Below are 14,447 nucleotides of genomic sequence, written 5' to 3'. Positions count from 1 at the left end.
TATTGTCAAGGGTAATTTCGGTGAGCTTTTTTCTTAAAATAAAATAGAACTGAACCAGTAGCATTTTATTTTGTCTTGTAATACAATACAAGGATGTTTTTTTGCAACAAGTGGTTGAGTACTAGTGATGGAATTCAACTGAGGAGTCCTTTCTTCATTTTGCAAGGGCTTGAATGTCCTGTGGGAGTCTCTAATCACGTCCTGCATTTACCTCAATTTCTCAATTATTAAGGCTCTGTTTGTGATAATATTGACGCCTTGGAGATTCTTGGGCGCTAATCTATCATTTTAGTCCGACTTAGTATTTGCCTTTAGTGTCCCTTCAATAAAGGGAACTTCAAATTAGTATGCCAGCACTGACTACAGCTCAGTTCTAGTATATGAAGGTCGGGAAAATATTCTTTTATCGATATACTGTCTCTTGATTACAGTATAATCAGGTGCTTACTTTCCCCTCTGAGGCTAAAGAACTGGTGACGTGATGATGTACTGAATACCAATGAGGTTCTCGGTTTAATAGTGGATCCGTGTTTAATGGCAATCATTTATTGCATAGAAAGATTTGCCTTCCAGTTTTCCTCCAAAATATAGAAGGGAGTTCCCATCTTTACGGTAGGTAGGTTATCGTAGGGCCTTTCTGTGCAACTGATGAAAGCATGAACCGTGCATCACATGACTCAATCACCGTTCCACATATAGCCATCGTTTGCGCTGCACAGGTCAACCACGTCGGCATTCATGGTAAAGAGCAGGTGCATCTTCATTGTTACGTATACAGGTGTCACGCGATGCGTTTTCTATTGGGACTGAACCCAGTCGGGATTGAATTTCTTTGTTGTAATTTGCTTAATAGCACAAGCTGCAAAAATGAGCCAATCCGTGGTGCAGTTTCTGGGAGTGCCAATTCATTTCGTCGCCACTTAGTATTGCCAGACTGCTGTATGGTTCAGCTGTGACATAAAATAAATATCGGACAAATTTTATATCACCCAGGATGTGCTCAAATTTTGCCAGCCAGCTGTGGGACGCTTATATTCCAATATGCTATGCATAACTCAAGCTAGACATTTTGGTGTCGTGGCCGCTTCATTAAATGTATCTTCATACAACCCTGAAATCAGTGGGCATTTTAATTGATCACATCAGCTGAATCATTTTATAGATTTCTACAAGTGATAATTAAGTGGCTCTGTTTTTCTATTTGTTTTAAGGAGCCTAAAGTTTCTTGGGTGTTTTTATGCAGTTTCTGAGCAGCTCCGGTGGTGTGGAAGCCACCAGTGCCAATGTGGACCTTGTGCTCAAGTGGCTCACTCTTCGCTTCTTTGACACCAACCCAAGTGTTCTGCTGCGAGCTCTGGAGTACCTGCAGGCGCTGTTTCCAGCGCTGTACGACGCGGGCTATAAGATGCATGACCTCGAGGCATCTTCCTTCCTGCCGTACCTGATCCTCAAGGTGCTGTAAATGATCGTTTATTTGTTGGCAGCTTGGTTTAGCAGAGGCAAGAAGTACACGTTTTGACACGTCGAGAAAGGAGAATCGAGTGGCTTTATTCAAAAGTAAAAGCAGGTTTGTCGAGTGGCAGTGGTGGCGCCCTAGACGGGCGGCCGCTTCGGTTCCAAGAAAGAGCAGGGGCAATGACCCCCATGGCAAGGCAAGGCTATGTAAATTGGCTAGGGCAATGACCCCCACGGCAAGGCAAGGCAAGGTAAACCGAATTTTTGTGAAGCGGGGACAACATAGTAATGGACGGTCGCTACATATTCATGAGTGCAATATTAGTGAAGCTCTCTTTGACAGTGCAGTAGTCATTTACATCTCGGGTCTAGTGCTGCTGAATAAGAGCTCGAATTGCTTGCAAAATTGAATTTTTTGTCCTGTGGTGTAGCAGCTCTTGGAAATCCCATTTTGTGGTACATCTTTGGGCCAAACTAGCTGAATTAGATGGGCCACTTACATTTGGACACCCAGCATATTTGTACAGCTGCACATTTTGTATGGCTGTCGTGCTGATCAGGACTGTAAATTTTCAATATGCTAATCTTTATCTGATTTTTGTCTGAAGAGAACAAAGTTTAATAGCTCTGTGAAGTATTTGTGTGGTGGGAACATTTAGAAATACTTTCATATCACTTGCTGCGAGTTTGTCACAGAAGCAGTGACAACTCTTTTGAGTTGGAAACTTTATGAGTTTCACCACTTTATGAAAACTTCATTTGTGCAAACCACATTGAATTCAACATTTGTCGTGAAGGTGTTCAAATTGTGGAATTTATTAATGTTAGAGAAAAATAAGCTTTAAATAAAGGGGAGCCTACAACATGACCTTGTGTTGTGAATTAAATTTTAATTTGAAGATACTGAATTTTTTCTCATTTCTGATAAGGAAATATAGGTTGCATCGCCAGTGGGATTAGTAAAGTAAAAGAAGGCTTATTAACATTATTTGATATAATTCAGTTCACAAATGGACTTTTTTGTCAACTGAGAAGCTTGTAAACTATATAAACAAATTAGAGGTGATCATACCTGGCATACCATGACAATAATGAACCATAGAAGCAGCACACCGCCAGATTGTTTAAAATGTAGGAAACATGGTGGTGAGATTGTCTAATTAATAAACTGTTTTGCCTAAATCATGAAAATAGCCATAGGATAGCCTAAAAGCGATGCATCGTTATTGAATGACTGGAAAATGCTGAGTAGAAACCAGCGAATCCAAGAAAAGTTTGCAGTCTTTAAGGGCTAGCTGGTCCCCAAGTAATAATCGTCATTTCTTGCAAGCCTTTCCTTTCTTTAACACTGCACGCCTGGTACTATTTCCAAGTTGCAAATTGCATGCACGTAATCAGCATGAAATAGCATTCTTTATGGGAAAGTCACAAGCACAGAGTTTTGAGGAAAGGAAGCACAAGATATGGCCAGAAAGGGTGTGATTTTTTTTTTTTATGTACTCTGTGATTTTGCTTAGCGATTCGTGCATCTCTGCAGCAACTTTGGCTTTCTTACAATTGAACAGTAACTACTTTTCATTTTACTGTCTCCCTGTAAACTTCAATGAGTGCTGTTATATCTTATATTCAAACAGAAACTTCGAAAATACAGTATGAATACAGTAGCAAACTTTTATTCACGAGACATGCAAGTATTCAAATGTTCAATTATGAATGGAATAGCATTGGCACTAGTTTGTAAGGCTTTCGCTTGCCTCCCTTTCTTGCAGGCTGGGGATCCTAAGGACACGGTGCGCAAAGGGGTGCATGATATCTTCCGACGCATCTACAAGGTCTTCCCAGGTGTCAAGGTGTTCAACTACCTCATGCAGGGTCTGTCATCCAAGAACGCACGCCAACGTGCAGGTGCGTATCCCTTTCAACAGCTCGATCTCGTAGGGCTCGTCATTTGTGCCGGTGGCTCGGCACCCACTGAATAGCGACGCTGAGAACAAGGTTGCGGAATCAAAACCTAGTTATTTTAGGTGCGTTCCAGTGGGGGCGCTATGTGAAAACTCTCAAGTTCCTTACAGTAGGTTGCAGGGCCTTTGCGATTCCTGAACAAGGCTGTGTTGAACACTTTGTCACAAACTTGGCCTGAAGTGTAGCACCTAAATATTTAATCAGAAGCCAAGATATCTGCACTGATGGTAATGCTGCCTTCATGGTAAACAGAGATGTCCTTTCCAGGTCAGCAATGCCTTCAGCAGAAGCTCTTTGCTAAGAAACTTCGCAGGTACTCGTCATACCACTGTTGATTAAGCATGTGACACTTTTTCTGGGGTTAGGGTGCCTATATAAAGGCTCTACAGTAAAGAAAGCATTGTCATGATTTTGAGCTGTAACAGTAATTAATGGCAATGTGAGGCCTGATATCGCAAAGTGGACTGAGAGTTCAGGCAATAAAATGTGCCAGCGCTGCTGTTCTGGTGCAGAATCTTAACGTGGCACATTGACCTTCATTTTCTCTTCAAATAATGAGCATGAGCACACTAAACTCAATTTGGTTTTAAAGTCTGCTAAATATGCTGTATGCATACGCACTTGAGTAAGGTTGCTTCCTAGCTCGTGGATTGGCAGCTGTGGCATTCTCGCATTGATCTTTGTACTGAAAGCTTTAGGTCAATGTTTTGTGTTCGCAATGGAGAGGCATTGAAAAATGATGTACCACTTTTTAATGACATTCTGATGAGTCTGCTTAATTGTAGGTACTGTCCTCCCACATTTTCTTCATGCTGGTTTCTTTCCTCCAAAACCCCAGAATAACATGTCACATTCATCTAACCCAAACCAACGTTTTACTGTAACAAAACAACTTTGCAATTATTGTTTATCAAAGGCAAAGCATCCAGAAAAATACGATGGCCAGATAACACAATAAATTTAGTAAACTCTCTTACGCTTGTAAATATTATTGGGTCTCCACTCATGTCTGGCCTCATTCACTGAAAGTGCACTCTTAAAGTATCGATGAATTAGTGGTTTACATGTTATGTAACAATGTTCAAAGCTGAATGTTTCGTCATGAGCCAGAACGTACATGAGTGACAATATTACTTCTTTTCTGTAAGCTACTGCAGAGCTTTCAATACATGGATGTTTTAAGCTCGGAGCATGGCGTAAAGAAATGTAGCATTGATTCAGCATTCCTGAGTGATTACATAGAAAATAATGTAATGGACAAGGTGTAATGAGCTCGGAAGGGTGCATTGTAATGCCATTGTTAACGGAGCCAGTGGAGGCAAGCTGATACAAGCGATGGACGTGTCACCGCAGGAGCACGGTAGAAGGTCTATAAACTGATTTGCTGTTTCTCTTTAGCGTCCCTTTATCTGAACGAAATACACTGGGGAAAAAAAGACTCTGTGTCTGCCTTCACAGTTATGCGGGATTCCTCTGGTGATTGCCCCTCTTTATTCTAGAGTGCTTGGAGGAACTGGGCTTCCTTTTCGAAGTTCTCGGCCTTCCCATCTCTGAGCCCACACCCCCAGTGCTTCTCAAGGAAGTGGCTAGGCACATTTCAGACAGGGACAATGCCGTGAGGAATGCAGCGCTCAATTGCGTCGTACAGGCCTACTTCCGCGAGGAGGAGAGGGTCTTCAAATACATTGGCCAGGTAGGTTTGTGTCTGTCAAATCCAAGCTTTCTCACTCGAGCAAGAAAACAGTGTGGTGAACAGGATGTCAAGAAAGTGAGACACGTGCTATAACACTCGGTATGAACTACAATGTGAAAGCATGTGGCATAGCGGTCTCTTGTAGCTCACACTGAGTGTAATAATACGTAAGGCATGTCTCTTTCTTTGTCTTGTTCTGTTGCATTGTTTTCCTACTTTGGGTTGTTGTTGACCAAGCTCAGATGCATTCCTTGCTTATTTGATGGCAGAACCAGAAATTCTTTGCCGTATGCATTCCGTAAATGCACTTCATTTAGATTTGTGTTTAGTTTCACAACTCGGTCAGTGAAATGGCATGCTTCAGCTGGTTGTAGGAGCGAAGGAATTTATGCTTATTAGTTTTTGTCCATTGCAGTTATCTGGTTCATTATTGCTGTTTGATCAATGTGCTCTAAGTCGTCGTCTTGAATTTGGATGCTATTTAAAAAACACTTCAACAGGAAATTTGCCTTTGCAGAGCATCTGGCTTTCTGCTGCTGTGAAAAGGGAAAATGCGCTATTGTGATGTTTCCAAGTGGAAGTCGTAGGTTAGAGACATGTTGCGTGCTCATAGCGGGCAGATATTGCAATCGCAAATCAAGAGTTTTGCGAGCCGGCACTTCCTTTTTATATTGCCTATAATGTGTTGTGCAGAAACCTTTAAATATTAGTACACAATGTTAAGACTGTGGTGGAACCAATTGTGCGCAGCTTTCGGACAAGGACAAGTCTCTACTGGAAGAACGCATCAAGCGGGCGTCACGCACGCGCCGCATGACTGTGCTGCCACCTGAGGAATCCCCGCCCGTCAAGAACCCGACACCGCCACGTCCGCAGTCGGCTGTGTTTGCATCTGCCACCATGATGGAGCCAGAGCCCGAGCCAGAGGAAGTGGTGCACAGGTGCGAAGCATTTGGTTTGGCGATGTCTTGAAAAAGAATATGTGAGAGAATGTCTTTGATGTGACAGATATCAAATTCACCGAAGTCATCACTTGCACAGCTTACTGCTGTTGAGCGTTCTTTAGCTGTCGAAGTGTCTATGCATCCATCGGTCCATCCATCCATGTATTAACTATGCCACAAAACTAGCTATCCTATTCAGCACCCACGGTTGAATTGAAGAAATATCTAAAACAGCCTCCACAAAGCCAATCAAATTTTTTTCTTTCCTTTTAACCTGTGACAATTCAGTGCAATATGTTGCAGGAACGAGCACTTCCAGTGCCATTGTATGCGATGGAACAGAAAGACCAATATAGTACTGGCCGAGGTCTGCGGGCCTGAGCTTTGGGTCCATGATTTCTCCATAAACCTTGATAGCTGTTTCCACAGAGCTACATTTTTTTTTTCCAGCTTTATCCGGCACTGTGTAGAACATAGGTAGTTGATATGATCCCATTACATGCGATTACCCAGTGCCAACGTTCACAATCGAGAACACAGAAAATGACCTAATACAGTTTACACTTCTTTAATGATTCGCACATTTATTCATACATTATTCGGCACCAACTTTCAGTACATAGCCAAACTTGCAGTCGTATTATATGTATTCCAGCTGCTGTGTAAACAAGAAAAGGCCCGAGCCCACTGCAGCAGCTTCCCCACAATACCCGCCAGGCCATCTCACATAAAGACATTGGCATGCACTCAGATTTCTATTCCTAAATCGCCAAATCTCCTCCTGGGTCGTCACACACCACATTCACAGCTATCGCTGCCAATCCCATTGCGATAAGCATCTTCACCTATCTGTTTCAAAGCACACATGGCATAGTGCCATAGGAAGCATACTGCATGCCTTTACTAGGCGATACCCCAAGTGTGTTGCTATTTCTTGCTGCAGAAAGCACAAAGTGAGCATAATGTCTCGCTCTGGCAACATCGTATGCATCTGATTCTGGGGTTGCCATCAGCTCATTTTTTTTTCTGGTTTCCCACCGCTCTCTTAACCCTTTGAGGGTCGATTTTTTTCGCCATATGCAACTGCCGAGGGTCGATTCTTTTTTTTATTGCAGATCCCAATTCTTCTGAGGGACGTATCTCGAAAAAAATGTACCGTAATTTTTTTAGAGTGACCGTAAAGTGAGAAATAAATATTCTGCGTTGGTATATATGTACTCTTCATTCATAAATAACCACAATGAAAAAGAAAATAAACTTGTAAAAATGAAAAATTTTATGCATTGTTATATACCGTATTTACACAATTGTAATTCCCCCCCCCCCCTTCATATCGCGTGACAGGAAAAAAATAAAAATGCATACCCGAGGGCGCATTCAATAAAGAAAATTTATTAGTAGCTGACATGGTCACTGGACTACTCGTCTTCACTAGTGCTGCCATCGTCATCGTTTCTACGGTCCCACAGCGTGTCGTCGTTCAGCAAAATTTCACATTTGGCAAACGACTGCACCACGACATCTTGTGGAACAGCAGCCCACGCCGAATGCACTCAACCACACACAGCCGTCAGGGAGGCTCTTTTGACAGGTCCGGTAGGCGTAATTTCATGGTATTCTGCCGCCAGCCACTCGTTGTACTCATGGCGGAGCAGGTTCTTAAAAGGCGAAGGTCCGGGCTTGTTTCATGACCATGTCACACTTCACTGGCAGGGACCGATAACGCATTGCAGCGACGTACGCCGCAAGCTTAGCCTACAGCTCTAGAAAGCGTCCAGACTTTGGCCCGTGGGAAATTTTTCACTTGCCGTCACAGGTGAAAATTTTGCTACGCTGCAGTCGCTACTCTCGCACAACCCATTCAGAAACATCAATCATGCGGCCCCCTGCACAGTGATTTGTTTCTTCGGTGTAAAGGAATGCAGCCCTCTTGAACGCTGCTGTGAACGAGTGCCGAATGATTAGTGGGCCTGGAGCACTCATGACGACTGAGGAAGCATAGAAGTAGCATGTAACCGGCAGTCAAGTGGAACACGTCAAACCAATGCCTTTCATCAAACTGTACAGAAAGCTAAGCGCAACTGGAAAAGAGAAACCTGCGAGCGGTGTCTATTCCCGCACGCGCCACCGTTCTGAGGGTGCCGCCGCGAATGGGAACAGCGGTGCTCCCATCAACTATCGACCCCCCCCCCCCCCCCCCATTAGTGTTGCATGCACTGTAAAATGTCTCATAAATCCGGAAAGCAAACAAACACGCGGAATAGCGAAAAGCTACGGGTAGGGCCATTGAGCAAACATAAAATTATAACTACAATGTAGCTCCCGTTGGTCTTGCTTTTTTGGCAGTGCCATGTTTTTGTTTCGATTGTAAGTCGACCCCCCTCCCCCCCCCCCCCCCCAACTTCAGATTTTCAAATTTTAGAAAAGTGGTCGACTTACAATCATGTAAATACGGTACATAGTTCAAGGCTTTGAAAATGCACACACGAGACTATTTCGCAACTCTCACCTGTTCCTGCTCTTACATTAATATTTAAGTCCATAGCGTAATCGAACTGCATAGTTGCGCGCACTCAAGAAAACCATGTGGTTGTGTGCCAGTCAAAAAAGCAAAACGTGTGACAAACATCCGCTAATCTTCATCTTATCATCAACCAGAGGCAATTAGTTGTCGAAAGTGTCAAAAAAAAAAAAAACGGAAGCGCATGCATGGCGGCATTCTTCTTACAAGCACCCTTGCGAGCACTAAATGAGCGAGAAACAAGCAGTAGCCCTTTGAGCGGTTAGTAACAAGACAGCCATCAGTTTTGCAAGCGAAACGAGCCAAAACTGTCCGCGGAACGAAATCCAAACCACTGCCCGCCCGCATACGCGCCAATGCGCGAGCGGTAGTATATAGACGCGAGGGAGCAAACTAGCTCTAAAACAAACCATGCAACGAAAACTGAGAGAGGAAGGCAAGCGAAAAAAATTCCCTGCATTCCCACATAGTGGCAGCACATGATAGAAAAGAAAAAGTTAGGATTTTAGCACGCTTTTTAAACGTACAGACGGCGCTGTAAATATACAGCATCGACCATTTTTGGACTTCTTCGCGGCTCCGTATATTTACGTCATTGACCCCCAAAGGGTTAAAAAAAAAAACATGGATCTCGGGTCACTTGAGCCCCACCAGTTCGGTGCACCTAGGCTTCTCGTGCTGCAACAATTCGCACCATGGTTTGCATTACGTAAGTGTCAACTACAGCTAAGTCTGCCAAGTTTTTTAGTGACTTTAGGTAGTACGTCTTGCTGGTTAGTAAGTTTTTTCTCGCATTCTTTTTCCTTCGAAATGTATGAGCAGTACTCTGCAGTGCTTCCACGGTGCTCTAAAAAAAGATTTGTTTGTAGTCTCCAGCATCTTTTTCTTGCTTTCCACCTTGCAGAAAAATGAATGGTAATCACTGGAGTGCTTTGACAGCTCGCTCTTAAGATTAAGGTTTAGAACACAGACCACGAAGCAAAAATAAATGAGGATCATCATTTAGCTGCATACAACCACTCCGCTTGCACTCCGTTCTGCATTGCCATTTCTCGGTGAGTTTTTCTATACGCTGATAATTATTCTTGTAGCTCACAACGACGGCACAGGATCCGCATAAACAGCTTCACTGTAAAAGTGCACCCTCGCTGTCTGCAAACCCATGCCCCTTGCTGCTAAGAGACTGACTTTCCCGCAAAGTTAAATGTTTAGTGGCTAAGTGTGCTTTACAGGCGAAATTTCACTAGCAGCACAATATCATCGCAAGATTCAGCAGAAAATTGCCCCAACATTCTTAGATTAGATAGGAAAAAAATGCTAAGAACAGTGTTTGCTCCCGCAGAGTGAGCAATATATTCTATTTGATTCGAATATCTACTTTTCGAATATTCGCACACCTCTACTTATTATGCAACATAAAATGCCCAGTGCGGACCCAGTGTGCAAACCCAGTGTGATGAGCCACAACAAATTCCTGCAGTCTGGACTTTTCAGTTTTAATCGAATTCCTAAAATTTGAGTCGGCAGGTAGTTTGTGGCACTTATCGTTAAAAAGCTATCCCTATTTGTAACCAGTTTAGCCAAAGTTTGTTGCAGTTGGCCTTGAACAGGGGGCCACACTGTAGACTATGTAGCTGTCAACTACTGCGGTATCCAAGAGTGGCTTTTCTTTTTGTTACCTCGCCGCAGACGTCCCAAGAGTGGCACTCCGTCAGGGGCACGTCCGCGGTCGCTTGGCGTAACTCTCAGCTCGGACTTGGAACGCATGCTGGAGCAAGCGGCCTTGGCACCATCCAAAGTCGCGGGCCTTCAGGAGGTGGATGCTGATGCCATCTTGGCTGAGCCATCCATCCAGCTGCCGCCCCGCAGGTAAGCCCATTTCTTAGAACAACAGAAAGCTGAGCTGGTTGGTGAGGATTCATAATGCAAAAAAAGAGGTGAGGCTTGCAGACAGGACAGAAGAGTAGAGATGCCGCATGTTGTCCACTTCTCTACTCTTGTGTCCTGTCTGCAGCCCATTTCTACAGCCTTTTTGCAGCTTTTATACTTCTGATCCTTTACATTTGCCACTGCACTGGCATTGCTATAGCATTTTCTTTTTGTCTGCTATCAACATTTAGTTTCACCTTTTGATGTTTAGTTCAGCGGTGATGTTTTATTAAAAACTCTGCCACCAGTATAACATAACTACATGGAACATGACGCTGCCCCTTGCACTGCACGCATTTATAGGTGTGCATTTCCAAGAAGCCACTTGTAATTAAAACATTCGACTATCTGCATCCACAGAAGTTTCCGTTTATTGTCTAGGTATTCCTTCGCAGTGACAGTGAAATTTCATTATACTGAATTCGTGTATAAGCACACTTTGTTATAACGAGGCTCTAAATGCATAGTGTTCTATAGGCAAGCAGTTATATAAGTTATATACCTTGTTATATTGACAATTTAGTTATGTTACAGTACATTATATTGAGGTTTAGCTGTATTGAGTACAGTAAGCCTGTGTTGAGTACAGAAAACAAAGGCACGTTTAAGTACGCCTGTTTGTTGCTTTTAAGAGATGTGTGAAGCGCTACCGTTCCACAGACGAACGTTGCAGAAGGTGAGCTTTTAAGGGGGGACGTGGCATTGAAAATTAACTGCCTTATTTCTTCACGGAATTTGGTGAAAATTGGCACAAATCTTTAGAATGTCTCCCTGATGCTTCCCTAAAAGTTTCAGAGTGATATCTTGAGAACATTTTATTCAATTTAATTGAGCAGAATTTTTCTCCCTCTAACTTTCTGGAGAGCCTGGGGAACTTAAAAAACGTGATAGAAGACTTGCTAAGTATTGAGTGCTTAGCTAAATGCGTGCTGAAGGTCGTGACGTTCTTGCATTTTTTTTTTTTGCAACATAAATTTTTTGGAGATCCATATTTTATGTTACCTTCGCATCAAGCGCACTTTCGGGCTAGACAAATAGCCATCTCGTAAACTTACAAAGGATTGGATTGGAAAAACTTTAATAAAAGTCCTGCAGGACGCACGTCAGCGCGCAGTGGGCGTCTCCCACGCAGGGACCGACAGGGAATACCTGGCGGCCGCTGCGCAAGCCTGCTGGACGGCCCATCTTCCTCCTCAACTTACGAAGGGTCAAGATAAGAAAGCGAGAATGTCACGACCTGCACTGTAGCCCTAGGAATGTGGCAAAAAAAAATAACGGAGTCAAAATATGTTAAATGGTAACAAATAAATCGGCTCCAGAAACTAAGCAGAAAGGCAGAAATACAGTTTTGAGAAAACGGCTCTCAAAGTTTCACCTTCTCCTCAGTTCTCTAAAAGGCATCAAATTTGTAGTCTTTGGGGTGTTTTGTGATATGGGGTTTCTTGTACATGTGGCCTCTGGTCTGGTGCTCTTCTACCCCCCCCCCCCCCCTTTTTCTTCTTGTAGGGCATTCTTTGCTGCTACTGCTCTACAAAGAGCATGGTGCCTAAGTTTCAAACGAAGTGACGTGCAGATCGAACTCTGTGTGGGCATGAATGTAGTTCCAGTGTACATTCAGGCAGCCTGTACCTTCAGGCTGCCCGATTGATAGCAATCTCCAGTACAATCAGTGAGGCATTTTTTTTTTTTTTTGGTAGAATTGACGATGTTACTGAATGAAGGCTCCGAGTGTTAGCAGCCTCCCAAGTCATCTTTACTTGACCATGGCTGTAGAACTTAGGATCAGAAAGCCAGTGATATATTTGCAGCTGCTAGGTGCTTTCCAGAATTGTACTTTTGTATGATGCCTCAGTTACTTCTGCAGCCAGGTGTCTGTGCCAGCCCAAGGGGCCTAGTGAACAGAGCTCATGATGAGGTTCTCTTTATGAAGGTCTGGTATGATAGATATTGTTACTAGCTATTGTGACTATATGATAATAGAGCGAACGTGCAATATGCTTAGTTGCGCGTCCAAGGTGCCGATGTGCGAAATGCCTAGCCGCAGATACAAGGAGCCGATGCGCAATGTGCTTAGTTGCGCAGTCCGAGGTGCCAACGCACGAAGTACCTAGCCGCACAGTCCGAGGTGCCGATGCGCGAAATGCCTAGTCGCGTGCTCGAGGAGTTGACCCTCGATGCGCTTATTCGCGCAGTCCGAGGTGCTGTCACGCAAAATGCCTAGTCGCAGGCTCGGGGAGTATACCCTCAATGCACTCATTCACGCAGTCTGAGGTGCCGATGCGTGAAATGCCTAGTCGCGGGCTCGGGGAGTCGACACCCGATGCGCTTATTTGCACAGTGCAAAATGCCGACGCGGAAAATGGCTAGTTGCGGGCTCGAGGAGTCGACACTCTATGCGCCTACTCGCGCAGTCCGAGGTGCCAATGCACAAAATGCTTAGGCAAGGGTCCGACGGTTGCGTGCGCGATGTGCTTCGTGACGAATTCCGAAACAGTGCTGAAAGGCTTAGCCATATGTCCGAGAATTCCGCGCGTGAATCTTGGTCGTAAAACTCGCGTCGCCAATGCTCGGAATGCTTAGCAGCAAGTCTGAAACGTCCACGAGCATAGGGATCAGCCACGCTACTGCAATGTCCGCGTAGTGCCCGTTTTGACACATCGAGATTACGGCGAGTAGAGATGTCCAGGCTCGCGAGGTGCAAAGAGCCGAGAAAACGATGCGAACTCCGGACCAATGGCAAACCACGCTAGAGTCACGTGGTGGGCATGGCCAGTCGCAGACTCCGGCACGACCTTCAATCATTTACTTTTTGTGCACTTGTTTCTGTATGGAGGAGATAGCTGAAGTGGCAGATTTGAAGACAGAGAAATGTACTTTCCAACGAGACCAAGATGGCGGCGTTCGGTCGCGCCCATAGTTTCTCACTATATTACCTAGAGGGAAATCTGGCACTGCTTCGCTGTGGTATGCATGGGAATGCCGGTATATTGTGACTTCGGATTGGCATCGTTCTCGGAGAGACAGGACACCTTGTAGACGTGCCAGGCAAGCAACGTTCCATCTATCACAATGATTCATATTCTACTAAAACTGCGTGTAAACAGCTGTTTTAGCTTTATTATTACACAAAAACATGTTTTGTTTAACTATGAGAACTTGTTATTGCATGTATAATTATGATACGTAAAATGTATCAGCAGGCCGCTAAAGTTGGAGGACAGACGATGAGAATCTCGCTCGCTTTGAAACAATTTGTAGTCTGTTCTTGCTTTTCTTCGCTTGGTCAAGCATTGTAGGTGAGCAAAGGTGTAATATGCCCGAATGGGAACCTTTTATGAAGATTTTACTTTAAGAACACGTTATTTGTGTAGCCATATCTACATTCTAGACGTAGTCTCTTACAACACCAGCCAACACGATCCTCGCAGACATATAGTTATAGTACTGTCATTCCCATGACGGCACGGCATCCCTTAAGCAACTCCCATAGAAGGTGGCACTAGATTTCCCTCTAGGTGTTATAAAGAAAAACTCTATGGTTGCGCCTTTCTGTAGATATTGTGGCTTGAAAAACGCTGTTCTTTCTTGATTTCCACATGATTTTTCGCCACCTTGGCTGATAAAACGAATTTTTTAGAGCACTTCTAAGTGGTTTTTAGTGATGATATTCAGGTATCAGATAGAAAAAGGGTTATAGAAACTGAAAATGTGTCAAAAAATCTATTTTTGGGGGAATTTTTCGCGATGCGAAAGTCTCATTTCCCCTTAAAGGGACACTAAAGCGAGACAATAAATGAGTTTAGACTAATGAAGCATTGTTTGAGAACCCTGCAGGCAGTCATTTAAGAAAGAATAGTTTGATTATGAAATGAGAAAATGAAGGTCCAAGTATCAGTATTTTAATTTCACGCCGAAACCTCAGCGCTGGTACGTCAGCGTGACG

At 43.8% G+C, this 14,447-nt stretch overlaps 1 protein-coding gene across 7 annotated transcripts in view; it reads left to right on the top strand.

Annotated features, from left to right (window-relative positions):
• The window catches only part of LOC135900644 (cytoskeleton-associated protein 5-like), a 108,882-nt gene that overhangs the window by 57,994 nt on the left and 36,441 nt on the right, over positions 1-14,447 (top strand). For all 7 annotated transcript variants that reach the window (XM_070535597.1, XM_070535596.1, XM_070535602.1 and 4 more), the window contains 5 exons: positions 1,244-1,453; positions 3,225-3,360; positions 4,917-5,110; positions 5,861-6,051; positions 10,265-10,444. In XM_070535597.1, coding sequence (XP_070391698.1) covers positions 1,244-1,453; positions 3,225-3,360; positions 4,917-5,110; positions 5,861-6,051; positions 10,265-10,444 — 911 coding nt within the window. The remainder of the gene's footprint in view (positions 1-1,243; positions 1,454-3,224; positions 3,361-4,916; positions 5,111-5,860; positions 6,052-10,264; positions 10,445-14,447) is intronic.

The sequence above is a fragment of the Dermacentor albipictus genome, chromosome 3 (genome assembly GCF_038994185.2).
Source record: "Dermacentor albipictus isolate Rhodes 1998 colony chromosome 3, USDA_Dalb.pri_finalv2, whole genome shotgun sequence".
NCBI lineage: Eukaryota > Metazoa > Arthropoda > Arachnida > Ixodida > Ixodidae > Dermacentor > Dermacentor albipictus.
The sequence above is the reverse complement of the archived record's forward strand: the minus strand, read 5'-3'. Positions and strand labels throughout refer to the sequence as shown.